General features: G+C 35.6%; 1 protein-coding gene and 1 long non-coding RNA gene across 2 annotated transcripts; one reads left to right on the top strand and one right to left on the bottom strand.

Moving 5' to 3' along the window:
• Window positions 1-1208: 1208 nt before the first annotated feature.
• Window positions 1209-10153, top strand: LOC121425625. Its single transcript, XR_005971512.1, has 2 exons — window positions 1209-2354; window positions 9130-10153. It is a non-coding gene; the product is annotated as an uncharacterized LOC121425625 (long non-coding RNA).
• Window positions 10154-13455: 3302 nt separating this feature from the next.
• On the bottom strand, window positions 13456-27886 carry LOC121425501 (copper homeostasis protein cutC homolog). Its single transcript, XM_041621573.1, has 7 exons — window positions 27737-27886; window positions 23518-23577; window positions 21184-21355; window positions 19847-19887; window positions 19060-19095; window positions 17178-17339; window positions 13456-15472 (listed from the first exon to the last, which is right to left on the bottom strand). Exons 1-7 carry the CDS (start codon window positions 27786-27788, stop codon window positions 15258-15260), a joined length of 738 nt encoding a protein of 245 aa, XP_041477507.1. The 5' UTR covers window positions 27789-27886; the 3' UTR covers window positions 13456-15257.
• Window positions 27887-27976: the final 90 nt, after the last annotated feature.

Below are 27976 nucleotides of genomic sequence, written 5' to 3'. Positions count from 1 at the left end.
AGCTGAATAAACAAAAATGTGAAAAATATTGCTCTTTTGAATGAAATACTATTTTGCTATTCAAGTTATTTCCTCTGAAATACGAGAGGGTTTATACACACACAATTGAAACCGTCCTTTTCCAAAAAAGAGCATTGTCGTCGATCAAGTGACCAATCACAGCACAGCTGCGATCCCCACGCAAACATACACAATAATATATTAGAGCCATGTATCTTCACAGTGCAGCCAACCGTACCCTTACATTCGTGTAGTCTTCAAAACAAGACCCTGTAATTTTTTAGAATGCGCGGTATTCCGCGACAAAATTATTAGTGCAGAGTAAATTTTATGTCATTTCAATTCTTGCCAATATTGTCGTAATGCAAAACATGCTTTAGAAAAATCGTAATCTGGATACGATTTGTGTTGTGCGATGCACTCAACTATATACTGTTTTGGATAATGTAGGCGATTTCTATCCAGTGTCGGCGACAAACATTTGTGACCCACTCAACTATCGTTCTATAGCATGAATCAGTGTAAAGTTTGGTCATATTTTGTCAGGGTCTATTCGTCGTACATAGGGGCTTTCATACTGTAACAAAGTTATTGCCAGTCACAAGGAGACAAAATATAGAAAACTAAAGATGATATATTGAAATATAGATAAAGAGGGACCGGATATATAGATTCAATACTAATACCCCTTTCATAAACCTATGCGGACAATTCAATAAAAATTGCGTTCATAAACTCCGAAAATAATCAGCATTATTTTTACAAGCGCCCGTCCTGAAAAAGGAGGATAATCGTCATGGAAACCTCACACACCCTCTCCGATGCGGTTGCATTTGAAAAGGGTGACCTTGTGACCGCTCCATGGCAATTACCCGCATTACTTTCGAAATGCGTTCATAAAGTAAAAATGAAAATAATGCAGATAACTCTGTCTCTCTTCCGATTTTACGACCAAATTATGCTGCTATTAGCCGCATAATTGGGTTTATGAAAGGGGTATAACAGGTTTGGGGTGTAAAATCCCACAAAATGATGTGGGCGTTCTTGGCAAAGTACACAGAACTAGAAAAGAAATCGTGAATCAAGAAGAGGAAATGCAGATCAGTTACAAACTAAAAATCAATACAAATTTTCCAAATGACAAAAGCCTATTTGTTCTGTATATCTGATCTACCCCACCCCCCCCCCCCCCCCCCCCCCCCCGCCTAAAAATTGTGAGGTCAGGTGGAGGTGTTTATGTTGATTTTTAGCCCTTTTTGTGATGACCCAGGTTGAATACAAAATTAAATGTATTTATTACAAAACATAATTCTAGCATAATATTCATACGTTATCATTATTACGTAACTGATCTCACATCTCTATCTATCTATCCATCCATCTCTCGTAATCTCTGGACTCTCTCTCCTTTCTTTTTCATCTCGTGTTTTTTTTTCGCTTTTAAGTTTCTCTTCCTGTGGCATCTGTCTACATAATTCATTCCTTTTATAGTTACACATCTCCCCATACTAAGATTTCTTATGTACTGCACGTAGCTCATTTTGTGTTTATACTCCATAATCCTGCATATTGCCAGTGAAGCGGACTTTGCGCCACTATTTCCGGCAAAGGACCTGGGTAAATTGTATATTTTGTTATGAAATAAAGATGATTTGTATAGAGAGGATAGGATATAAAGATCTCTGGAAAAATATTTTTAAATATGATCATATCTGATCTTTGTAGCCTCATCTATGAAATGATATTAATCTGAGCCAACTATGCATCTCGTATATGCCAAGGAATTGACAATAGATGCCGGATATTCTTTTTCTTGTGGAAAATATAATGCAATATAAATATGAAAATATAATGACAATCTTAGACAAGATGCATATTTTGCCTTTGAATAATTGATTATTTTCAAACTTTAGGCTTCACTTCATTCAGCAAGCGAGCATACATAGCAAGGGGTTTGAAAAAAAGGCAACGGTCTTCGTCGACATGCCAGGAAGCCCAATGGGATCACTATTTGTATTTGATATAAAATCGTAGCTGAACAGTGAAAGAACGATAAACATAACAGGTAAAATTCACTCTGTGGACATTTCATGATGGGGTGAAATATTCATTATATCTGTTTCGGCATTAAAAAGAATAACGTTCGACCAATAGCCACCTGTCTGATAGCGACTACATTTTATTGTTCATGCCACCAAGTCATGAACAATAGATGCCCAGACTCCCTTTCATGAGGAATGTCTAATCCGCGCTCCCTCCTGACGTATTATCGAGGAAAGGAATTTAGCACAGGATGTTCATAGAAATCGGGCCACGCGCGCGTCTTTTGATTTGACAATTGAATACTTTCAAAGGTTCCGATACGAACAATAGCTTTTCTCTCCGTTGATATCAAGATTAAAATTCCTCTGTCTCTTTCCCCAACACCTTCCATTGACTTATTGCCATTAAGATACATATGTTTTATTCAAATATTTGTTTCGACTTTAAGACATTCAGCATCAACAATATGCGTCAAAATTCGTGTAATCTAAATGATGATGATGATGATGATAGGGATGATGGTAAAGATGCCATGGATAATGTCGAGAATGATAACAAGAAATCAAGGGGGAAAACGCACACCTCAACCACCACGACCACCAGGACAGACACTGGCATCGTTACTTCCACTTATCAAAAGCATAAAGAAAAACAAATAGTTTAAAATATTAAATCAACTTGTAGCTGAAGCCTATTTTGCATATATAGAAATAAAGGATAAAGATGAAATTTAAGATTGAAGAAATGTATAGGCTATATAATTCTTGACAAATCAAACATACAGAAAATTGAAAGATAAAAGAGGAAAATGAAATAACGAAGCGATGGGGTGTGAAGGTAGAAATTACTAACAATTTGTAGAAATTTAGATCTTTATAATTTGTTGAACCTTTGTTTATTCAAATAATATGTTTGTAATGGATCATCTATCGGAAAAGTAAGATATTGCTTTCGACAATATCAGAAATTATATTTACTACACCTCTTATTTGTGATATCGATAATTACCCCGTCATTCAAACTATCAATCTAGTAAGGATGAAATTTACTTCCCCTTTCCTGAAAAAAAATGAAATAGACATCATTTGCTGTTCAAATTATATATAAGTGACACCACTAAACTTCTTTATAACGTGCATTGTCAATATTTTATTCATGCGGTAGGACTTATGCACAATCAACATACTTGATATGTTAGTACATTTAACATTTTCAATTATCAAATTTGCTTGATATATTATTTTTTTTTCATTTAGTAGTAATCCAGTTTATGCTACCAGATTTGCCATATGAGCTCAGCGTGTAGGGATATATACCCATTATCTTTTTGCTGGCAAAAAAGGCGAAACAAAAGAAAGCGTATCATCGGAAGAAATGATACATTGATTGATATAAATTTTAAATTTCTTGCTAATAAAACAAATGAGGAAGAATAAAAAAACGCATTACTGAAAATACATGACATTAACAGAATTGTGTATATAAAATATCATGAAAAGTGCATTTACTCGCTTGATTCGCTCACTCACATTTATCTTTTGTTTTTTTATCTTCCTTACACCCATCATATTTTTTTATTTTGCCCTTGCCACATTGACAACATATATTTTGTTGATGATCAAAATAATATTTAGGTTTCTTTCATAGTCTTCATAGACTTTGAAATAGTCCCGCCTACTTAAGGTTAAATTTGAGATTTGTAGACAATGATATGGGACTGCCATAGGTCTTTAGAAAATACGTATACATGTATACAAGCAGTCTGCATGTTGTATTCAAGGCATTCGAACCACTGACCACATTTCATTGTAAATTGGAGAGCTAATATGAAAGATGCTTACATCTTTGTGATTGTTAGACCATATCATGTAAAATTTAATCCACTTTTGGAAAATGAATTCTAGTTTATGGTTGCCAAAAGGTATACAGTTTAATGTTATAACTTAGAAATTACACCTAATTAAAGTGCGAGTAGCATTTTTGTAGGACACGCTGTATATCAACAAACATTTTTTGTCGGGGTGGCAACAGTACAACCATGTCGAGCAACACAATACTTTCAAAGTTTAATGCGCTCTTTGTGGGGTGGCATCCGTGAAAAGAGGGGGAAAAGAAGCCGCCACCTTTGAGCATATTGAATTGTTGTTGTGCAAAGCAATACAAAAAATCTTTACAAATGCGATGCATGCAAGATTCATAATACTAGTAATCGTAATGAGGGCGAAATGGCGCGAAAGTTGACTATCGATTTCATAAAGTGTTTAGAATACAGGCGATGTTCTGATTTGATGCACAACTTAGATTAATTGATTTTGATAAAAAAAATCTTACGGTCTCATGACTCTACAAATCGTTATTATCAATCTTCATAAGCACAACTAGCATTTTATGCAAAGATAGATGTAAAGATGGGAAGATAGACGGTATTTTTCGATTGATTAAAGTCATGTTAGTCGGAGGCGTGTGAATAGGTTTAATAATCCACTTCTTCACCTACAAACATTCAAAACTTATAACCGATACCATGTGACTGCAGAAGCAGCCGGATAATTAGTTGGTTTGGGAAATTAGGACAATTAAGGATTCACACGATTGAAGGAATAGTTCTTATGAAACACACAAAACAGTCATTTTTCAACGGTTTTTTACATTTTGTTTTTACGTTTTGAGAATGGCAGGGTGAAATTGTTTTTACAAAATGCACCCACACCAGGTGGGTTAGCAGAATCGTAGTTAGAATGGCAAGGAATTCGAACTACTGACCGTAATTACATTGTAAACTAGAGAGCTAATGTGAAAGATGCTTACATCTTTGTGATTGTTGGACCATATCACGTGAAATTTAATCTATTTTGGTAAATGAATCCTAGTTTACGGATGCAAAAAGGTATACAATTTTAATGTTATAACTTAAACATAACACCCAATTAAAGTGCGAGTTGTATTTTTGTGGGACACGCTGTATATCAAGAAACATTTTTTTTTTGTCGGGTTGGCAACAGTAGAACCGTTCAGCACATTTCATGTATTTTGAATGGTTGTCGAGCAACACAAAAATTTCAAAGTTTAATGCACTCTTCGTGGGGTGGCATCCGTGAAAAGAGCGGAAAAAGGAGCTGCCACCTTTGAACATATTGAATTGTTGTTAAGCAAAACAATAAGAAAAATATTTACAAATGCAATACATGCAAGACTCATAATACTAATAAAAATCGTAATCCTAAATAGAATCATGAGGAAGAAATGGCGGGAAAGTCGACTATTGTTTTGATAAACAGTTTATAATACAGGCGATGTTCTGATTTGATTCACAATTTAGATTAATTGATTCTGATTGAAATTCTTATCTACGAAGTTTTATTATCAACCTTCATAAGCACAACAACGGTATTTTTCGATTGGTTAAAATCATGTAAATCGGAGGCATGGGAAAATAATCAATTTTTTCACCCCAACTCATCAAAACCGATACCCGGTGACTAAAGAAGCAGGCATATAATTATTTGGTTTGGAAATTAGGACAATTAATGATTCACATGATTAAAAGGAATAGATCTTATGAAATCAAAGCAGGTTATTTTCCAACGGTTTCTTCTACGTTTTTGTACGTTTTGAGAACGACAGGTGAAATTATTTTGAAAATGCACCCGCATTAGGATGGTTAACAGAATTGTAGTAAGAATGGCAAGGCATTCGAACTACTGACCATATTTCATTGTAAATTGGAGAGCTAATATGAAAGATGCTTATATCTTTGTGATTGGTGGACCATATCACGTGAAATTATATTTTTAGAAAATAAATTCTAGTTAATAGACTCTTCGTTGGGGTGGCATCGGTAGAAAAAACAAAAGGGAAAAGGGAGCTGCCACATTTAAGCATATTGAATTGTCATTGTGCAAAACAGTAAAAAAAAGAAGCAATCTTTACACTTGCATTGCATGCAAGACTCATGATACTAGTACACGTAATCCTAAATAGAATCATGAGGAGGAAATGGCGCGAAAGTCGATTTTTGATTTGATAACAGTTTATGATATAGGCGATGTTCTGATTTGATGCAAAATTTAGATTGATTTATTTTGATTATAAATCTTACAATCGCATGACTCTACAAATTACTATTATTAATCTTCATAAGCATAACCAGCATTTTATGCAAATTTTTACTATCAACCGTTATAGGCACAACAAGCATTTTATGCAATTTTCATAAGCATAAGAAGCATTTTATGCAAATTTTTATTATCAACCTTCATATGCATAAGAAGCATTTTATGCAAAGATAGATGTACTGATGGGAGGATAAACGGTAGTTTTTGATTGATTAAAGTCATGTTAGTCGGAAGTGTTTGAATCGGTTTAATAATCCACTTCTTCACCAACAAACATTCAAAACGTATAACCGATACCCTGTGACTGAAGAAGCAGCCAGATAATTAGTTGGCTTGGGAAATTAGGACAATTAAGGATTCACACGATTGGAGGAATATTTCTTATGAAACACAAAAAAGGTAATTTTTCAACGGTTTCTTTTACGTTTTTTTACGTTTTGAGAATGGCAGGGTGAAATTGTTTTTAAAATGCACCCACACCGGGGGAGCGTTTCATGAAAGGACTTGTCGGACGTTTTATCCGACAAGTCCCATTTTATCCGACAGTTACCATAGTAACAGTGCCTCACAGCCAATCAGAGTCAGAGAAAGATGTCAGATCTGACAACTTGTCGGACAAAAATGTTGATGAAACACACCCCAGGTGGATAAGGAGAATCGTAGTTAGAATGGCAAGGAATTCAAACTACTGACCGTAATTACATTGTAAACTAGAGAGCTAATGTGAAAGATGCTTACATCTTTGTGATTGTTGGACCATATCACGTGAAATTTAATCTATTTTGGTAAATGAATCCTAGTTTACAGATGCAAAAAGGTATACAATTTTAATGTTACAACTTAAACATTACACCCAATTAAAGTGCGAGTTGTATTTTTGTGGGACACGCTGTATATCAAGAAACATTTTTTTTTGTCGGGTTGGCAACAGTAGAACCGTTCAGCACATTTCATGTATTTTGAATGGTTGTCGAGCAACACAATAATTTCAAAGTTTAATGCACTCTTCGTGGGGTGGCATCCGTGAAAAGAGCGGAAAAAGGAGCTGCCACCTTTGAACATATTGAATTGTTGTTAAGCAAAACAATAAGAAAAATATTTACAAATGCAATGCATGCAAGACTCATAATACTAATAAAAATCGTAATCCTAAATAGAATCATGAGGAAGAAATGGCGGGAAAGTCGACTATCGATTTGATAAATAGTTTATAATACAGGCGATGTTCTGATTTGATGCACAATTTATATTAATTGATTCTGATTGTAATTCTTATCTACGAAGTTTTATTATTAATCTTGGAAAGCACAAGAAGGATTTTATGCAAATGATATAATGGGAAGACAGACGGTATTTTTCGATTGGTTAAAGACATGTAAGTCGGAGGCGTGGGGAAATAATCAATTTATTCACCCCAACTCATCATATAACCGATACCCAGTGACTAAAGAAGCAGGCATATTATTATTATTTGGTTTGGAAATTAGGACAATTAATGATTCACATGATTAAAAGGAATAGATCTTATGAAATCAAAGCAAGTTATTTTCCAACAGTTTCTTTTACGTTTTTGTAAGTTTTGAGAATGGCAGGGTGAAATTATTTTGAAAATGCACCCGCATTAGGAGGGTTAACAGAATCGTAGTTATTCGAAGGCATTCGAACCACTGACCTTATTCCATTGTAAACTAGAGAGTTAATATGAAAGATGCTTATTTCTTTGTAATTGTTGGACCATATCACGCGAAATTTAATCCAGTTTTGGGAAATAAATACTAGTTTACGGGTGCAAAAAAGGTATACAATTTAACGTTATAACTTAAACATTATGCCAAACTAAAAAGAGAGTTGCATTTTTGTGGGACACGATGTATATCAACAAACATTTTTCGTCGGGGTAGCAACAGTAAACACGTTCATAACATTTCATGTATTTGAATGGTTGTCGAGCAACACAATACTTTCAAAATTCATTAATTAATAAATTAATGCACCCTTCGTGGGGTGGTATCGGTAAAAAAAGAAAGGGAAAAGGGAGCTGCAATATTTAATCATAATGGATTGTGCAAAACAAAAAAATCTTCACACATGCAATGCATGCAAAATTCGTAATACTGATAATCGTAATCCTAAATAGAATCCTAAATAGAATCATATATATATATATATATATATACACTCCATAATCCTGCATATTGCCAGTGAAGCGGACTTTGCGCCACTATTTCCGGCAAAGGACCTGGGTAAATTGTATATTTTGTTATGAAATAAAGATGATTTGTATAGAGAGGACATAAAGATCTCTGGAAAAAATATTTTTAAATATGATCATATCTGATCTTTGTAGCCTCATCTATGAAAGGATATTATCTGAGCCAACTATGCATATTGTACATGCCAAGAAATTGACAATAGATGCCGGATATTCTTTTTCTTGTGGAAAATATAATGCGATATAAATATGAAAATATAATGACAATCTGAGACAAGAAAAGGGCCTCATTGCATATTTTGCCTTTGAATAATTGATTATTATCAAACTATAGGCTTCATTCAGCGAGCGAGCCTACATAGTAAGCGGTTTGAAAAAAAAGGCAACGGTCTTCGTCGACATGCCAGGAAGCCCAATGGGATCACTATTTGATATAAAATCGTAGCTGAACAGTGAAAGAACGATAAATATAACAGGTAAAATTCACATGTGGACATTTCATGATGGGGATGAAATATTCATTATATCTGTTTCGGCATTAAAAAGAATAATGTTCAACCAAAGTAGCCACCTGTCTGATAGCGACTACATTTTATTGTTCATGCCACCAAGTCATAAACAATAGATGCCCAGACTCCCTTTCATGAGGAATGTCTAATCCGCGCTCCCTCCTGACCTATTATCGAGGAAAGCAATTTAGCACAGGATGTTTATAGAAATCGGGCCACGCGCGCGTCTTTTGATTTAATACTTTCAAAGGTTCCGATACGAACAATAGCTTTTCTCTCCGTTGAGATCAAGATTAAAATTCCTCTGTCTCTTTCCCCAACACCTTCCATTGACTTATTGCCAGGCCTACTTATTGCCATTAAAATACATAATTTTTATTCAAATATTTGTTTTGACTTTAAGACATTTAGCATCAACAATATGCGTCAAATTTCCCGTAATCTAAATGATGATGATGATGATAGGGATGATGGTAAAGATGCCATGGATAATGTCGAGAATGATAACAAGAAATCAAGGGGGAACAGCACACCTCCACCACCACGACCACCAGCACAAACACTGGCATCGTTACTTCCACTTATCAAAAGCATAAAGAAAAACAAATAGTTTAAAATAAATAAATCAACTTGTAGCTGAAGCCTACTTTGCATATTTAGAAATAAAGGATAAAGATGAAATTTAAGATTGAAGAAATGTATAGGCTATATAATTCTTGACAAATCAAACATAAAGAAAATTGAAAGATAAACGAGGAAAAAGAAATAACGAAGCGATGGGGTGTGAAGGTAGAAATTACTAACAATTTGTAGAAATTTAGATCTTTATAATTTGTTGAACCTTTGTTTATTCAAATAATATGTCTGTAATGGATCATCTATCGGAAAAGTAAGATATTGCTTTCGACAATATCAGAAATTATATTTACTACACCTCTTATTTGTGATATCGATAATTACCCCGTCATTGAAAATATTAATCTGGTAAGGATTAATTTTACTTCCCCTTTCCTGAAAAAAAATGAAATGGACACCATTTGCTGTTCAAATTATATATAAATGACACCACTAAACTTTTTATAACGTGCATTGTCAATATTTTATCATGCGGTAGGACTTATGCACAATAAACATAATCGATATGTTAGTACATTTAACATTTTCAATTATCAAATTTGCTTGATATATTTTTTTTTCATTTAGTAGTAATCCAGTTTATGCTACCAGATTTGCCATATGAGCTCAGCGTGTAGGGATATATACCCATTATCTTTTTGCTGGCAAAAAGGAGAAACAAAAGAAAGCGCATCATCGGAACAAATGATACGTTGATTAATATGAATTATTTCTCGCTAATAAAACAAATGAGGAAGAATGAAAAAAAAAACGCATTGCGGAAAATGCATGACATTCACAGAATTTTGTAAATAAAAGATCACACACATCATACTTTTTATTTCGCCCTTGCCGCATTGACTTTTAAAATTCAATAACTTTGTTATTTGTTATCCGATTTTGATGAATTTTTCGGTATTTTGCTCAGTGAATCCTGCCCTATTTATAAAACTATAAATACTTTCAGCCCGGGCTATCCCTTTAATGATAATAAGAATAAGGTGAAGGAGAAAAATATCGAAAATGATAATAATAATTAAAATAGCAATAATGATAATAATGATAATGATAATAGTCATACTAATAATGATAATAATAACAATAATAAATGAATAAATAAACAATGAGTGTGATGATTGCAGTGCGACGAGAGTTGGAAATGACAGCCTTCTTTACTCATATATTCATAACGAGAACAATTTTGTGAGAATGCAAAAAAACAAAGTATAAAACCTCCCCCCCCCCCAAAAAAAAAAAAATTGATAAAAAATAAAAATCTCCCCCAAACCGTGCACATTTGCAGGCACAAAAAAGCCTTGACACAAGAATACTACCATACCGGCCTGCAAAAGACCCGATCGATAGCTCATGAATATTCATGTAACAATAGCGAATGGGCGAGTAGTGCTGGGTGAGGATCATCGTACCGCTCTGTCATTGGTCAATTCCGAGCTGAATGCCTTCGCACACTCGCCTTTGCTCTGCCCATAGAAGTACGTGTATTGCTACACACAACCGTTATATCACATGTTTCTATAGGGGAAATCTTGATTCAGATCGCGGCAATATCCAAAATCAACTCTTCAAAATAATGATGCAAAAATACAATTTTACTCAAAAAATGTCTATGTAAACCACTATTTTTTATATGATAAAATGAATTGTGAATTCCTTGCCAGTATAACATAAAAAACACAGAATATGGTGTTGATTTTCTGGCTGTAAAATTGGTTAAACAAAAAAAAGTTACTTGGGCACAAATAGCTGCCACCGGCACGAGTGGCCTATGGGCACAAATAGCTGCCAATGGCGCTTAAAGAGTTAATAGCCTCAGCAAGAGACAGATATTGAGCCAGATAGCAAGAGTATTTGACCAGCTAGGACTTTTGTTGCCATTTCTGGTTCGTGCTAAGAAAGTATTAGAAAGGCTCTGGGAAAAAGGCTATGGATGGGACAGAAAAACTACCAGAAGATCGGAAGGAAATGAAAGAGTAGAGTGAGGTTAGAATTGACTGAAACCTCATACCAGCAAGAGTTGATAGCAATCCCATGCTCTGTGTATTTGCAGATGCTTCTCAGGATGGTTTCCAGTCATGTATCTATCTCAGACGGCAGCTTGAAGAGGGGATATATGAAGTGATCGAGGTTTGTGGTTGCCAAGTCAAGTGTACCACCGTTGAAGAAGTTAACTATGCCATGCCTTTAACTTTAAGCAGCTGTATTGGCAACAAGACTTCACTCCACCATGGAGAAAAGCTACAACTAAAGAATGACCAGTTGGTTTTCAAGACAGATTCAAAGAAAGCGATATAAGCCTTTCATCGCAGTGAGAGTGGCAGAAGTACAAAGTCAGTCTGACCCAGCTCGATGGCATTATGTTCCCAGGAGTTGCAACCCCGCTGATGATGTGTCTAGAGGGCTGCCAACAGCAAAATTGGGTAACAGAAGGCTGAAAGGACCAGACTTTTTCTATACTACAGATAATGAATGGCCAACTGGTGATGGCAAAGCTGTACTTTAAGTGGAAAATCAAAAGGTCTTTCTGATTTTCTGCCTATGTACTAAGTTTTGTGCACAAGTTAAAGAATGCACAAAATGCTGACAAGAGTGATGATGGCAGCCAATGTTTGACACCAGAGGAGATACAAGAATGAGAGAATATGCTGATCAGAGGAGCTCAAACCACCCTGAAAGCACGCCTTGACAAGGGGGAATTCAAGACCTCGAGTCCCTATACTATTAAAAGGGAATCAGTTGAGTTGGTGGCAGAACGGACAGATCTCTACTCTCGTATGATATAAGACATCCAGTACTTTTGCCATGTGAAGACAGGATATCATGGCTCATAACTAGTGAGATGCATCAGGAAGGTCACAGCGGAGTAGCATCCACTACTGGCAAAAGTAAGAAAATGCTACTGGATTTTGCAGGGATACAAACTTGCAAAAAACCATCAAGTGGAATGCCTCTGGCCGTCTCACCTGCATCTTGCAGTTCAATATAGCAGCAGTGCTGACTTTGAAAACTACTCTAACTCGCACAAGATGTTCAGTGATACATGGTTACTCTTATGTCCACTTTTTATGAACTAGACCAATAAACTTACAGAGATATGATGGTTATTCAACAAAAAAAAACCAACATGGCCAAAGTTCATTGACCTTACATGACCTTTGACCTTGATCATGTGACCTGAAACTCGCACAGGATGTTCAGTGATACTTGATTACTCTTATGTACAAGTTTCATGAATCAGATCCATAAACTTTCAAAGTTATGATGGTAATTCAACAGATACACCCAATTCGGCCAAAGTTCATTGACCTTTGACCTTGGTCATGTGACCTGAAATGTGCACAGGATATTCGGTGATACTTGATTACTCTAATGTCCAAGTTATTCGGCCAAAGTTCATTGACCCTAAATGACCTTTGACCTTAATCATGAGACCTGAAACTTGCACAAAATGTTCAGTGATGCTTGATTACTATTATGTCCAAGTTTCATGAATCAGATCCATAAACTTTCAAAGTTATGATGGGAATACAACAGATACCCCCAATTCGGCCAGAGTTCATTGACCCTAAATGACCTTTGACCTTGGTCATGTGACATAAAACTCATGCAGGATGTTCAGTGATACTTGATTAACCTTATGTCCAAGTTTCATGAACTAGGTCCATATATTTTCTAAGTTATGATGACATTTCAAAAACTTATCCTCAGGTTAAGATTTTGATGTTGATTCCTCCAACATGGTCTAAGTTCATTGACCCTAAATGACCTTTGACCTTGGTCATGTGACATGAAACTCTTATAGGATGTTCAGTAATACTTGATTAACCTTATGGCCAAGTTTCATGAACTAGGTCCATATACTTTCTAAGTTATGATGTCATTTCAAAAACTTAACCTCAGGTTAAGATTTGATGTTGACGCCACCGCCGCCGCCGTCGGAAAAGCAGCGCCTATAGTCTCACTCTGCTATGCAGGTGAGACAAAAAACCATCAAGTTCAGATGCACAAAGTGAAGAGAGATTGAATATGCAGCTGAGAAACAGCTGATGGCATAGTTACCTCAGAATAGAGTAGCCCCCAGACTCCCAAATTCTACAATACATCTGTTGATTAGTTTGGTCTATACAGAGTGAAGATTACCCGTAATGCACTGCTATTAAATTGTACAGTGTAATTTTCATGTGCCTTAACACAACAGTAGTACATCTGGAGATGGCTACCCACTGCTCCACTATGGCCTTTCTTCTAGTGAATAGACAGTTCTTTGTAATTAGAGGCCAACCTGCCTATCTATTGAGTGACAACGGTACGCAGTTTGTTGGTGCCGACAGAGAGCTGTGCGAGGTAATCAGAGGTTAGGATGCACAGAACCTGGCTGAATTCTGTGCAAATATGAGAACTGTTTGGAAATTCACCACTCCTTCAGCGCCTCACCAGAACGGAGGTGCGGAATCGCTTGTGAAAAGCTGAAAATACTCCTAAAAGAAAGCCATCGCAGGACAGCTTTTGACACCATTTGAGCTATAGGCCTATACGTGTTTAATAGATAAAGCTAACCTCATCAATCAGAGACCAATTGGTAGAATTCCCCACGATCCTGATAATGGAAGTTACATTTTCCCAAACGACATGCTACCGGGTAGAGCATCGCGTGATGTACCTCAAGGTAGAATACGTCCAACAAATCGTCGACTCCTTTTGGAAGCATTGGACATTAGATGTTCTGCATCTGTTGGAGCCTTAAAAAGTGGAATGTGGATTATAATAAGATTTAGTAGCCGAGAAATGCCGCCAAAGAAGTGAGTGCAAAGATGAAACTATCATATGGTAATTGTATTGAATGAAATTGCAGACTAATGCAGCATATCCAATTCCAAAGTGGTATTCTTGGTGAATTCTGTTCTTCCAATCTCAGTAATCCAATCAAGATTTGGCAAAAAATAAAAAATAAACACCAGCAAAGAATAACATGGATTTGTTTTTGAATGGACATTCAACATTTCAATGTGCTGATACATGACAGGAACACAGCAATAGATAATTACACAGCATTTTTTTTAATCAGTAAAATATACCCCATTTGTATTTTCACATATTTTCTTGTGGATAAGACCCTCTAGACAAGCATCATCTCTGTGGAAATGGGGGGGGGAGAGGGGGGTTGAGTTCCTACAACAAAGTTTTCACTTCAACAAACCCGGCCTGCTTAACTGCATACCAGTAAAGGCCACCACACACCTTACAACCGGTCCATGATCCATTTTTGAGATGAATCATATTTTGCTCATTTTCTGAAAATGTAAATGTAAAGTATGATTTTATTTGAGGTTCCAAATTAATTGAAAGAATACTAATATAACAATTTTGGACGATTGCAAGCCTTTATTTAGGAGTAAAGGCCAAATGAGTCTCAAATCGTAGCCGATCATATAATTGCTATGACGTCATTACGACTCGATATGAAATTAACTTCCATTTTTAATAAGGGCAATAGCATAGCCACAGATAATACATAGGTATTAGTACAATGTTTTTGAATATTACACAGTAAGATACATGTATTCCATGTCTCAATATTAGCATCAAATTCTTCTACGTTTTATTCCAAAATCAGGTGTGCAGTGGCCCTTAGTATATAAATTCGATACTTGAAGCTAAACCTGATTAATAGGTCCAATAACTAAAAAACAGACTCGTTTCTCCCCTGAGATTGATCGATTATTGCATGAAAAGGTTGGCAGTCTATCATCTTTCAGTCTGTATACCACGGAGTCTCCGTATGAGATCACTATCGGCACACTTCAATGTGAATTCTGGAGGTCTGAGCGCTGCTCCCATGGAGACGGCTGTGTTCCTGTAAGTTGACTGTGATTGGCGGGATGTTCGGGCGGAGCAGTGAAATTCCTTCACCCCACTACCGTCCAAGATTCTCTGGAGGTTGCGCTCTGTTATACCGCCACCTGCAAAAACAAAGCATTGGTCCAAATTTAAAGGAGAATGAAACCTTTGGAACAAGATAGCTTGTGTGAAAACAGAAAAATCAAAGAAACAGATCTATGAAAGTTTGAGAAAAATCAGACAAATAATGAGAAAGTTATGAGCATTTGAATATTGCGATCACTAATGCTATGGAGATCCTCAAATTGGCAATCTACAAATATGTATGTCACTTGTGAACAACTCTCCCCATTGCATTAGTATATATTTCACTTAAATTGCCTCTTTTATCACATCTATCAGTAGATCATCTCTTCTTTATACAGGATGGCATGTAATACAGATTTTTAAAGAATACATCATGGATAAAGAGTTTGTATCACCACAAGAAAAAGCTGAAAGAGACATTTTGGGGGTATTTTATAGTCCATCAAAGGGAAAGTTGTTCACATGTGACATCACACATCCTTGTCGCATCGGGAATGGGAGGATCCCCATAGTATTAGTGATTGCAATATTCAAATACTCATAACTTTCTCATTGTTTGGCCAATTTTTCTCAAACTTTGTTCTTATTCTTTGATTTTTCTGTTTCAACACAAGCCTACTTATTCCAAAGATTTCGTTCCCCTTTAATAGATATGTTTAAACCAAGGGCCAGGGGGGGGGGGGTGAGGGAGGTGGAGGGGTTGAGATTAAACCATGGACAGTATATAGATTTCATGTTTAATTGAAATTAAGTATTCAACACATATATTGAGAATGATCCAATGATAAAGCATAGTTTAGACAATTGGTGCTAAATTTGTTGATTTATTTTATCATTTCATATCTTTCTTTATACTAGTATTAAAATATATATTTTGTACATCAGGACACTACTTTTCATCTTGGTCCTGTAAAATATTTTCAATACTTATTTTGCTACTTGGTAACCTTATTATTGTGATAAGATTGCATTGAGTCCCGATATAATGTATTATCATTCAAACGGGCCTACATTACAAGACTACACTGAATGTTGCATTATGGGTAGTAAGCCTGGCCAGATATGTGCAGTCGAGGAGGACTCCAAGTGGGGCTTTAAGGGCATCTGGTTTCGCATGCACTCTAACAAATGTTTGCATTTCCATGCATAGGCGCCGGAAGGCGGGGGGGGGGACTAAATTTGAGGAGGGGGGGATGCCCCCCCTAAATTTGTTTTGATGACCTTTTTTTTTTTTGCTTGTCAATTTATTTTCCTATGTCCCCCTAAAATTTTTGGGTTGAGAACCTTTTTTCTTTTTTTGGTTTTTTTGTTGTCCCCTCCCAAAATTTTTGGCTTCCGCCCCCAATGTTTCCATGTAAAATTGGGTTGTGGAGTTATTTCATCACTACCAAAATATGGTATCAAAAACGCTGAAATGCAAAAACAAAGTTTTTTGTGACATCATCACTTTGGTACTCCATAGCAGGAAAAATTGATCGATTAAAGTGGGGATAACGGCTGAGCAGAGATTGAACTCACAACATGATTCCAATGCTCTAATCACTATACAACAGAAAAAATAGCACATTGTTTAAGCAATAAAAATATGTGCTATAAATGTCAATATATCACTATAAACACAAAAAGTGGTTTGTAATAAATTGTTGAAACTTTTGAAACAACTTGTTTAAAAAGTTTAAACAGTACATGTATTTGATAGAGTGATGGGCTTATAAACAACGTGTTTAAAATTCAACTGACCAGGCATGATGACTATTCTTCCTCTTGCCCTAGTCACTAGGTCAGCAATCAAGGGTAGCCCTTCTAAGACTGTTGACTCTTGACCGCTGGTCAGCAAGCGGTCAAAACCAAGGGAGATGATATCCTCCAAAGCGCCATGAGCGTCAGTGCACATGTCAAAAGCTGAACAAAGAAAATAAATGTATAGAGAAACAAGGAAATGATAAAGCATGATGAGAATAAAAAACCAAGAGGGGTACATGTACTTCTCTCAGTTACATCTTACAATGAGTCTTTGATGCATAATTACCAACCCTTACGAACAACAATATGATCCTCATCATCTTAACTCTTACAAATTCCAGTTGTTAAGAAATCATGTGGGGAACAGGCCTTTGCTCATGCAGGGCCTAATCTTTGGAATTCCCTTCCACAGAGTTTGAAAACCCAGACTTCTGCAACCACCTTCAAGGGCAACCTGAAAACATATACATGCTTGTTTAAGAGTGCTTTTTGATAGACATTGACTTATTGTTAAAAAATGTATAATAGCTATTGTTGTTGTTCTGCTCTGAAGCGCTTTGAGCATCTAATCAAGATGGAAAGTGTGCTATACATATCTCATTATTATCATTTAAGGTAGAAGAGGAAATTGAGAGAGATGAGAATAGAAGGAATAAAGATAGGAAAAGGACAAGTGGAGATCAACAAAATAGAATGTGGGGAATAAAAGTGGCAGAAATAGAATGTGTGGAGGGAATGATACAGAGAAGAAGGGTGATAGAGAATAAATTGTGTGTGTATATGTGTGTGTGTGTGTGTGAGAGAGAGATATGGTAAAGAGAGTGAAAGAAAGAATCATAGAGAGAGAGAAGAAAGGAAAGCTCACTTATGTTTACAGAGCATTTTTCAAACAAACAATTCTTAACAAAGGGTCCTATACAAATTTGCATTTCAGTGAAAAGAATGCCTTCAACACGATTCATAATATAGGGATTGAAACTCATCTCAACAAATTTGCTAAAACCTATCCCTTTTACATATAGAAGAAATCTAACATATTTTAAAACTTGAAGTTGCACAAACATGCTGAAGGTGGGGGCGGGGGCTAATAAAGTCTTTTTTTGAGGTTGCTGCCTGCTAACATTACATTGAACAAAAATGAGGGTAAATCAATCACACAATAGTAATTCATTTATCCCCTATCCCCATCCCATCAATTAATGTATGTTAAAGGGATACTCAAGGCTGAAAATAATACAATTTTAACAAATTTTGAAAAAAAAACCCAGACAAACAAAATACTGAAAATCTGATATAAATCAGACAAGGAACAACAAAGTTATGGCATTTTCAAAATTTTTTTTTTTTGCATTACTCCAGTGAAACAGTTCTAGGCATGTCTTCATTAATATTCAATGAGCAAACGGATGTCATATTCCCACTTGTTCTTCTGTATTTTATTTCATGAAATTAGGTTTATTCCATTTTTGTTCCTTCAAGTACCAAAAATATTGGAATAACAACAGATTATATGTATTGGATATTCATTGCTTTAACTTACTTCATTATAAGGGAGACATATCATTCATGCATGTATGAAAAAATGAAACAAGTATGATTTCATTTAATAACAGTAGAAAAAGCAAAGTGGAGATGTGATATCATCAGCCCATCTAATGAATATTCATTACGACATGAAATTAACTGTTTTAAGAATATATTACTAAACTGTAAAATTCAAGAACTTCCCTATTTGTTATTAGATTTTGATGACATTTTCACGATTTTGATATGTGAATTTTACTCTATTTATTTAGATATACATATTTTCAGCCCACATCATCCCAAAATAGAAAATTAATCTTCTTATTAAAAGTAGCCAAGTAAACAATAGAATTACCTCTGTGAAATGTCATTGGGAGTGGTCTGCACAGATCTAAATGAAAAATAAACAAACACAAAGTGTCAATTGTTTCGGTTAAAAAACAAAATCAAAGATAAAAACTCAGTCTAAATAAGCAAATGAATACTCCAATAAATGAATGAAAGAATACTCCTCTAAATGGTAACATACAAAAATCGAAGACAGAAGACATCAATCACACAATGCTAATTATAGGTAAACCGTACACTTCTAGCCCAAAAATGTTTTAAGAGATACAAAATTCTAACATAACTATTTGATTATATGTAACAAGAGCAGGAGTATTAACAATGGTGTTTATGTAAAATAAAATGTAAATCATACTTTCTAACTTTAATTTGTTTAAATGTGACTTTTGCAGAATTAAATATTTCCTACACACACATGTGACTTGCATGCATGTTTACTTTTTTTTAATCATAAGGTGCATAATCAAACAGAGAGTAATGGGTTCTAATACCAGACATGGCGTGTTTTCCTTCAGCAAGAAATTTATCCATACTGTGCTGCACTCGACCCAGGTGAGGTGAATGGTACCCAGCAGGATTAATTCCTTGAATGCTTGAGCACCTAGGCAGCCTAGCTAAAGTCAGGATAATAATAGCAGGGCACACTGGAAGAACAGTTTTTGGAACTGAAGTGGCTACCCTGGGTAAATATACCACTATATCATTATTATTATGATCCTACATAGTGTGTTGTTAAATATCAATTTTGATAATAATTCAAGCATTATCCACAAAATTAGAAATAATTAACCTACCCATCAACTCTCTGCACTTGTCCTTGTCAACATTTCCATCACTAAACAAAAAAAGTAATCAATCAATAGAGAATAAAAACAACCAAAACCACAAATTTCTTAAAGGGGAATGAAACCTTTGGAATAAGTAGGCCTGTGTCGAAACAGAAAAATCAAAGAAACAGATCAACAAAGTTTGAGAAAAATCGGACAAGCAATGAGAAAGTTATGAGCATTTGAATATTGCAATCACTAATATTATGGAGATCCTTCCATTGGCAAGCTATCTTGTTCTAACAAGCTATCTTGTTCTAAAGGTTTTATTCTCCTTTAAAGGTTAGTGATAATGCATACAAAAGAGTAACTTGCAGCAGATAATAAGCTTTCATCATTTTCTTTATTGGCAATAAAAAGTCTGATAGTTGCTATGTTGAGAAATAGAATGCTATATTCAGCAGGGAATTCATCCACAGTGTGCTGCTTTCGACCCAGGTGTGGCAAATGGGTACCGACAGGAAGTAATTCCTCAAAGAGCTGTGTGCACCAAAGTAGGTAGCCTAGCTTAGCCGGGATTTCAAATAAAATAGCAGGGCCCGCTGGGAGAACAGTTTTTGAAACTGAAGTGGCTACCATCGGGAAATATATCATTATTATTATCATTATTTTTATTTAACAACAAAAATATCCTATATTTGAAATCCATTGGTTGATTCTATACAAACTTTCATCAGTTGGAAATAATCATAGACATTAGGCTTATAACTTTCATTCTTGTAGATAAACTTTCATCCATTTCTTTCCCAAGCCATAGGGTATCAAAGTGATTTAAAATGAAACCTGAATTAAATCCCTTAAATATATTTCAAATAGGATAGTCACAGCTTTTTATATAAAAAAATTCACTATGTATAATGAATTTGAAAAATCATATAATTCTTGTTTTAGGGGAAGGGAGAGTTTTAAATGCAAACGTTTTAAACGTAACGATTTTAAACGTAACGATTTTTAAACGTAACGATTCCTGTATGTTATTTTCATTATAGACTTCATTTGAAGATTCCTCTTGGGGGATTTTCAATTCAAATTTTTTTTATAATCAAGTAAAAAAGTATAAATAAATCAACTCTGAACATATCAAATATTGAAATGATTGAATGAAATTCATTATTTACATACAGCAAACATGTACATGTATGAGGGAGAAATTTAGGACATTTAATACAGGAAAATAAACAATGATCAAAGCTAAAACAAAAAAATAAAACGCTCATAATAACGGACATGTGCTTCATTGATGTAATTGTCAGTCCAAACTATAAACACCAAACGGACAACACCAACTTTGAAATCCCAGGTACCTTGTGAGAACTCCAAGCACGAAGCCATCCGCTCCATGCTCTTTCATCAGTTTAATGTCCTGCTTCATCACTTCCATCTCCAACATGCTATAAACAAAATCCCCTCCTCTGGGGCGTATCAGAATGAAGACAGGAAGATCTGGGCATTCCTTCTTGATCACCTGGAGCATTCCTGGGGGTAAGAAGGAGGGATATTGTGTAAGATAAGGGGCAGAGAAGAAATAATGCATGTTCCACGGTTAAATGATGCGCTGAACAGCCTTTGTATAGCACTATTTATCTGTCAAAATATTCAAAGGTGCCAGCTCCCGAATATGTCACATAATATTCAACATATTCATGTTCCACGGTTAAATGATGATGAACAACCTGTGTATATTTTATTTGTAAAACAACCAAAGACACCAGCTCCCCAATACGCCAGACATTATTCACATAGTTGCTACAAAAGATAGGTATATAAGTTAAATTAGCTCAGATTTAAAGGTCTTATTTTTTATTTGTAGAGAAAATAACATTCGAAATCATTTTAGTTTGAATCTATTTAGTCTGAACCCACTTGATCTACTGTCAATTTAGTCTAATTACTGTTTGGTCCACCCATCGCTTGGTCTAATATTCAATTGGTCTAACCCTCATTTAGTCTAGTGCATAGATGTCTAATATCTACTTTGTCTATTCATAATATTTCACTAAATGAAAATTTAGACCATAAACAGTTCAACTAATTCAAATTACATAGAATAACTGGCGTTTAGAAAAGACAATAATGCAAATTTAAAGATGCTGAAATGACTACCGGTAGTAAACAGATTGGTTGTTGACAAGGAATAATAAAGAAACTTGGGCTTTTCAAATAATAATATCCTGGGGCGGTATTCTGAACATTGTCTTTTCTCCATATTTTATCTTATCTCAGAGATATGACAAAATCGGTATTCTGGTGGATGTCATAACTTTCGTCACAAAAATTGTCATAAATTTTATTTAGCGCGCAGCAAAAAAAATGTGGCTTTAAATGCGCGTAATCCTTTATACAAGCAAAAGATATGACAAAAGTTATGACAGGGGGGTAGCAGTCATAAATTTTGTCATATCTTTTAGTACCAAATATCCCAATACCCTGCCGACTGAATGTCAAGCAAACAATTATATTATTTAGATTAGATTGTGGTATTAGTTTCACTCATCTTCCATAACAATTTTCAAAATTATATTTTCATGCTACAGTTAGTTAGGCCCTACATATTTATTCCTCCTTTTTTTCTCTGTTTTCCTTACTTTTATACTTCTCCTCTAAAATTCTTCACAGCTCCCTGTCTCTCTTTGTAATTAAGCGCATCAATATACGCGTAGTTGCGCGATGCCAGCAACTGTTTTGGGGATACGCCCTACCTGCCATGGGGCTTTCCTATTGGCTAGAAGGGCGCATCAATATACGCGTAGTTGCGCGATGCCAGCAACTGTTTTGGGGATACGCCCTACCTGCCATGGGGCTTTCCTATTGGCTAGAAGGGCGCATCAATATACGCGTAGTTGCGCGATGCCAGCAACTGTTTTGGGGATACGCCCTACCTGCCATGGGGCTTTCCTATTGGCTAGAAGGGCTCCAACTGGGAACTAACGATGATTTTGATTGGCTCGCTTCCGAAAAGATGGGTGGGAACTTTGAGAGATATGACAGGGAAAAGACAATGTTCAGAATACCGATTTGTGACAATCATAGCTGTGTCATATCTCGGAGAGAAATGACAAAATTTATGACAAAAGTTATGACAGAGTTACAGAATACCACCCCTGCTTATCACTTGAAAGTATTTAAAGATCAAGTCCACCACAGAAATATGTTGATTTGAATCAATAGAGAAAAATCAGACAAGCATAATGCTGAAAATTTCATCAAAATCTTATGTAAAATAAAATTATGACATTTTAATGTTTCGCTTATTTTTCACAAAAATAGTTATATGTGCAATTTAGTCAAATGCACATGAGAGAATCGATGATTGTCATTTAAAGGTAAGACCACAAGGGGATAATGTTTAGAGTTCGAAATTGCCATCACTCGTCAAAACCTATCATGTAAATTTCAAATTTTACAGTTTGTGACAGAAATGAATAAAGAAGAAAGAGCTAACTGACCAGTCTCCATTCAGAAAACAAACAAGTTTTCCCCCTTTTTGCAGAAATTATGCGATTTTAAAGTGACTTTGAACATCCCCATGAATAGATGAACGTTTTTCCCTGTACTTAATGTTTAATGTTAAGTTTTTGTGGTGAATTGATTTATTACCAGGAGTGTTTGTGAAAATTTTACTTAATTCATATACTCACCAATGCTTGGAGTGGTTCCCCCTTCAAACAAATTTGAACAAAGCTCAACTCTAGATGCCCCTGTAAATAACAAAAATGCGAATGTCAAAGGTCAATTAAGTCCATGAATAAATAAGATGATTAAGATAAATTGAGAATATAAAACATTCATAGTGTAACTTTGAATTTGCTATTCTTGTAAATTGTTTTTTTTTTTTGTACAATTTTTCTAAAAATCTAGTTATTATTTAATTTCAATACGTGTAGTATTTAAATATGTATAATATAAACATATATGTTTCACTTTACTGTCAACTTTCCACAGATACCTTTCTTCTTTCTAAACTATATATTATAATTTGTCTACAAAATGTTTGGTATTATCATTATATATTATCATTAATGTTTTGTATCATAAATATTTGTTATTTTCTAATAAAAAATTATTTGTACCAATATTTATGTAATTTCTGTTGGAAAGAAATCTGAATCTCTTTAGTACTCTCTCTCCCTCTTTCTACTTATGCCAACTTTGCCTTAACCATTTCCCTCTCTGCTCATTGGCTAATTCTATCCTGCCTATGTAGTGGTAGCACTAATGCCAATTCATGTATCCCCTTTAGGGATTCTTCTGTACTTTGAAGTGCACCACTGCACTACACAGTCCAGTGACTCTTGATGACAATGTCACTAGCAGGGACATTCCTACTGTTTTAGTTGGATGAGGGTAATTGCACCTGAAGAAGAGTTTGATTTTGAGACAGAAGACTTCTGCAGGGACTTCCCTTCATGTTAAACATACAGTAGGCTGAGGATGTTGAAGCAAATGGGGATGTAGTGTTCTGACCAAGACTGTTTTGGTTGGTCAATAAAAGAATTCACGAAACCTCAACCCTCGTGTCTGGGTTGTGTGGACATTGACGTGATTCCTTTCACTATTTTCTCATCATAAAAAGCCTCAACTTGGACTTGAGTGTATGGATCGTAATACTGAACACTTTACATAGATTCAATCATATCATATTTTCTTAAAATTCATCAAACTTCCACCATGAATAGTCCACACAAATAGGCATTAATTATTTTAATTAGGTTAATTTTGTATCCTTCAAATTCAAAAGTTCAAATTTGACCCACTTTCAATTAAGAAATAAGTCATTGAACCCCAAAACCACATGTACCGGTAATAGGTTCTGTGATGTCAAATATTTAGTATCTCAATGAAACAAAATTTAGGCTACGGTACCCCTATACCACCATGCAAAAGTGGCCAATTGATGTTACATAATTGCAAATTACTGGTAGATCTAAACCAAGTCAATCTCAGTTATTGTTGTTGATCTCTTTTCTCCTTCTTCCTTTTGTTGATCAACTGCAATCAATAGGTAGATTATTGTGTGACAGGTCAATTTCAGGAAAGAGTTCAATATGCACCCCCCCCCCTCCCAAAATAACAAAAGGTTGTTGAGACCTCCGGTTTGTTCACTTCAGATTTCTCAATTTTAGTGTTTCTTACCTGTACCTTTGGGACTCAAACTCACCTCGCTGCCAAAAAATTTGACCGGAATAAAACCATATATTAGTTGATAATGTATGGAAGTGTAGGGATTAAACTTGTACTTATATTTCTTTCCACTCTTATTCATGAATCATCCCTTTTTCTCTAATAGAACATCCCTCATTTATATTCACCCTTTTCATCTAACTCTGTACAGCTCTCGTAACTGCTGTACACTCCTCACACAAGGCTCTTTTGTATTAAATCACTCCACCATCCCTCATACAGCTTTCTTCACTCCTCTCTCTCCCTCTCTTTCTGATTGGTTATAATTTAAGTTGATGCACTCAAGCTTAAATAATAATTTGCATATAGTTTGAATAGTCAATATATATATTTTGTTGTATATTTGAATATTCAGTTATACTTTGTTATATTAATTTACATTTGTATGAATATTGATGTGCCTTGACTAATTTGCCTGGAATGTTACCAAGAATGCAACAAGGCTCTGAGTAATTGAAAACTGGGAGTTGGCCAGTAAGTTCTAAACCTGATAACATGTCAGCTGGGCTGCCTCTGTTGAAGAATACTAGGATGTGAAATACCCCGTACTACAGTAGTGTGACCTTAATTTGCACGTTACCTAATTTTATGCACTCTCCAATATCTTAAGTAACTAATAAATATATGTTGAAAAACTGATATCACCAAAAGAAAGAGCGACTTCAAATTACTCAATATGGTAATTATCTTGTAGGTAAGGTCTCTATTTGTGAAAATATTGGCAAAACATTTATTTGGCAAACTTTGTTGTATTTTGCATCTGCTCCGAGAATATCTGATGTTCTTGACAAGCATTAAGAAATCGCCAGTTTGCAAGCAGAGGTCTCCAATTACTGATAGTCAAATTTATGGCATTTAACCTCCACCTGATACAATTATGTTACCTTTGTCTGCTTGATTTCTTTTCTAAAGTCTTGCAAAATGATTATGCGCAGATTAAGGTCACACTTTTTAAGAAACTTTTTCAGTGCGCACTAGTCGATCGCCATGGAATTTTGAGATCGCTATACCAGAGAAACCCTTGAATGACCTAGACCAAAATCTTCAGTCTCTGTTTTGTTGGTTGTTCAGCTGAACTCTGTTTGGCTTCACTCACCAAATACAGAGACCGAAGTTCTAGCGCGATCTGTACAGGGGACTCCATGGCCATATGTTCATGTACTTAAGATCGGATTAAACGGGGAAGTGAATTTGCGCGACAGCCGAGGTAAGTCACTGTTTTTGTTTCTTTTAACTTCATTTTTCTCTGTTTTTTGCAATTAATGCCAAGAGGAAATATAAATTTGCATTTTGGTCGCGTTAATTTTCAAAATTTTTATTAATTTAAGACAAAATTTGAAGAGCCGCGACAGGGGGATTTTGCATTGCAAGTCCCCTAATGGTGGCTGCACGATAGCGAGCCGTCTGTGTACGAGGAGAAATTGAAAAAAAATGTTTAAAAAATTCCTCAAAACAGACGGCTGCCAGCTGTCTATGATTATGACCTAGATTTAGATATCTATAGACTTAGCAGAGATGCCAAGTTCAAAGACCAGCTATGCGTGAGATTTTCTGTGAATCTGAGTGAGATCACAGACATTGTGTACAATGTATATGGGGATAGGCTGTGATAGTTGCGTGAGACAGAGATTTGAGGGGATGAACAAGAGTCCCAAAATGCTTGCATGAGGAGTTGAGACTCACGCATAAATCATGCGTGAGACTTGGTGGTAGCTCTGACGGCGCTAATGCAGTTTCGCACCGGCCGGTTACCAGCATACCTCATCACCAATATTTGTTCCCAAATGTCATGACAAGTCTCTCAGTCACATTTCGATGTCAAGATATCTACCACTTTTCAAAATATCGTGATGGGGAATGACTGTATTTCGGCTTCGATCTCAACGTCGTTGATCGACACGGCGTAGACATAGCTCCGCGGATCGCTTGGATTCACTGTGCACCGTAATGTTGATATGAACTGAAGTTAGCAACTAAATCATGCGAACATAGATTCGCATGCTGCATGCTGGCAGTTTGTTAGCCACATTTTCGCATGATTTGGTTGCTAACTTTAGTTCATATCAACATTACGGTGCACGGTGAATCCAAGCGATCCGCGAAGCGATGTCTACGCCGTGTCGATCAACGACGTTGAGATCGAAGCCGAAATACTGCCATTCCCGATCACAATATTTTGAAAAGTGGTGGATATATTGACATCGAAATGTGACTGAGAGACTTGTCATGACATTTGGGAACAAGTATTGGTGATTAGGTGTGCTGGTAATCGGCCGGTGCGAAACTGCATTAGCGCCGCTCTGACTTAGTACTTTATTTATAATTCCGTCGATCAAGCAAATTTGGCTTTAGGATCTTGCCTTCCGTTTGGTATTCATGATTTCGATTAATTTTGTGTGAGCTGTGAGAAATTTTTGATTGAAAATCAACTTCATGATGATTTTTAAAATGTGCGCAAATTATGGTCACAGGTCACCCCATCATACCATTCAGCATGTTCACTCTACGAAGCAAGCCGATGAGTCCCAGGCGCGCGGCCCGCTCTTTCCAATCTCTTCGTCTGTGCATGTGGTAAAATACCTGCTGGAGGGCGGAGGGAAATCAAGCGAGGGGTCAAGAAAAGCAAAGAACAAGTTAACTTAGGTGTAAATTTTCGAAAAATGTTTGTAATTTTACCTCCATTCTCGGCAGCAATAGCTGATTCAACTGAATCAATACAAATTTCCATCCAAGTAATGAGAATTCACAACTCTTTTGAATAATATTCTTGCCTTTAATTCGGGCAATTCCGTAGATTGATACAAAAAGTGGGCGTGGCGTGACGAGTGTTTTCTTTTTTCGTCTTCTCTCTTTTCAGTCACTTGTAAAATATTATTTGTTTAGAACAGGCTAAATTGTATAAAAATTACTCATAGC

Source organism: Lytechinus variegatus, chromosome 12 (genome assembly GCF_018143015.1).
Source record: "Lytechinus variegatus isolate NC3 chromosome 12, Lvar_3.0, whole genome shotgun sequence".
NCBI lineage: Eukaryota > Metazoa > Echinodermata > Echinoidea > Temnopleuroida > Toxopneustidae > Lytechinus > Lytechinus variegatus.
The sequence above is the reverse complement of the archived record's forward strand: the minus strand, read 5'-3'. Positions and strand labels throughout refer to the sequence as shown.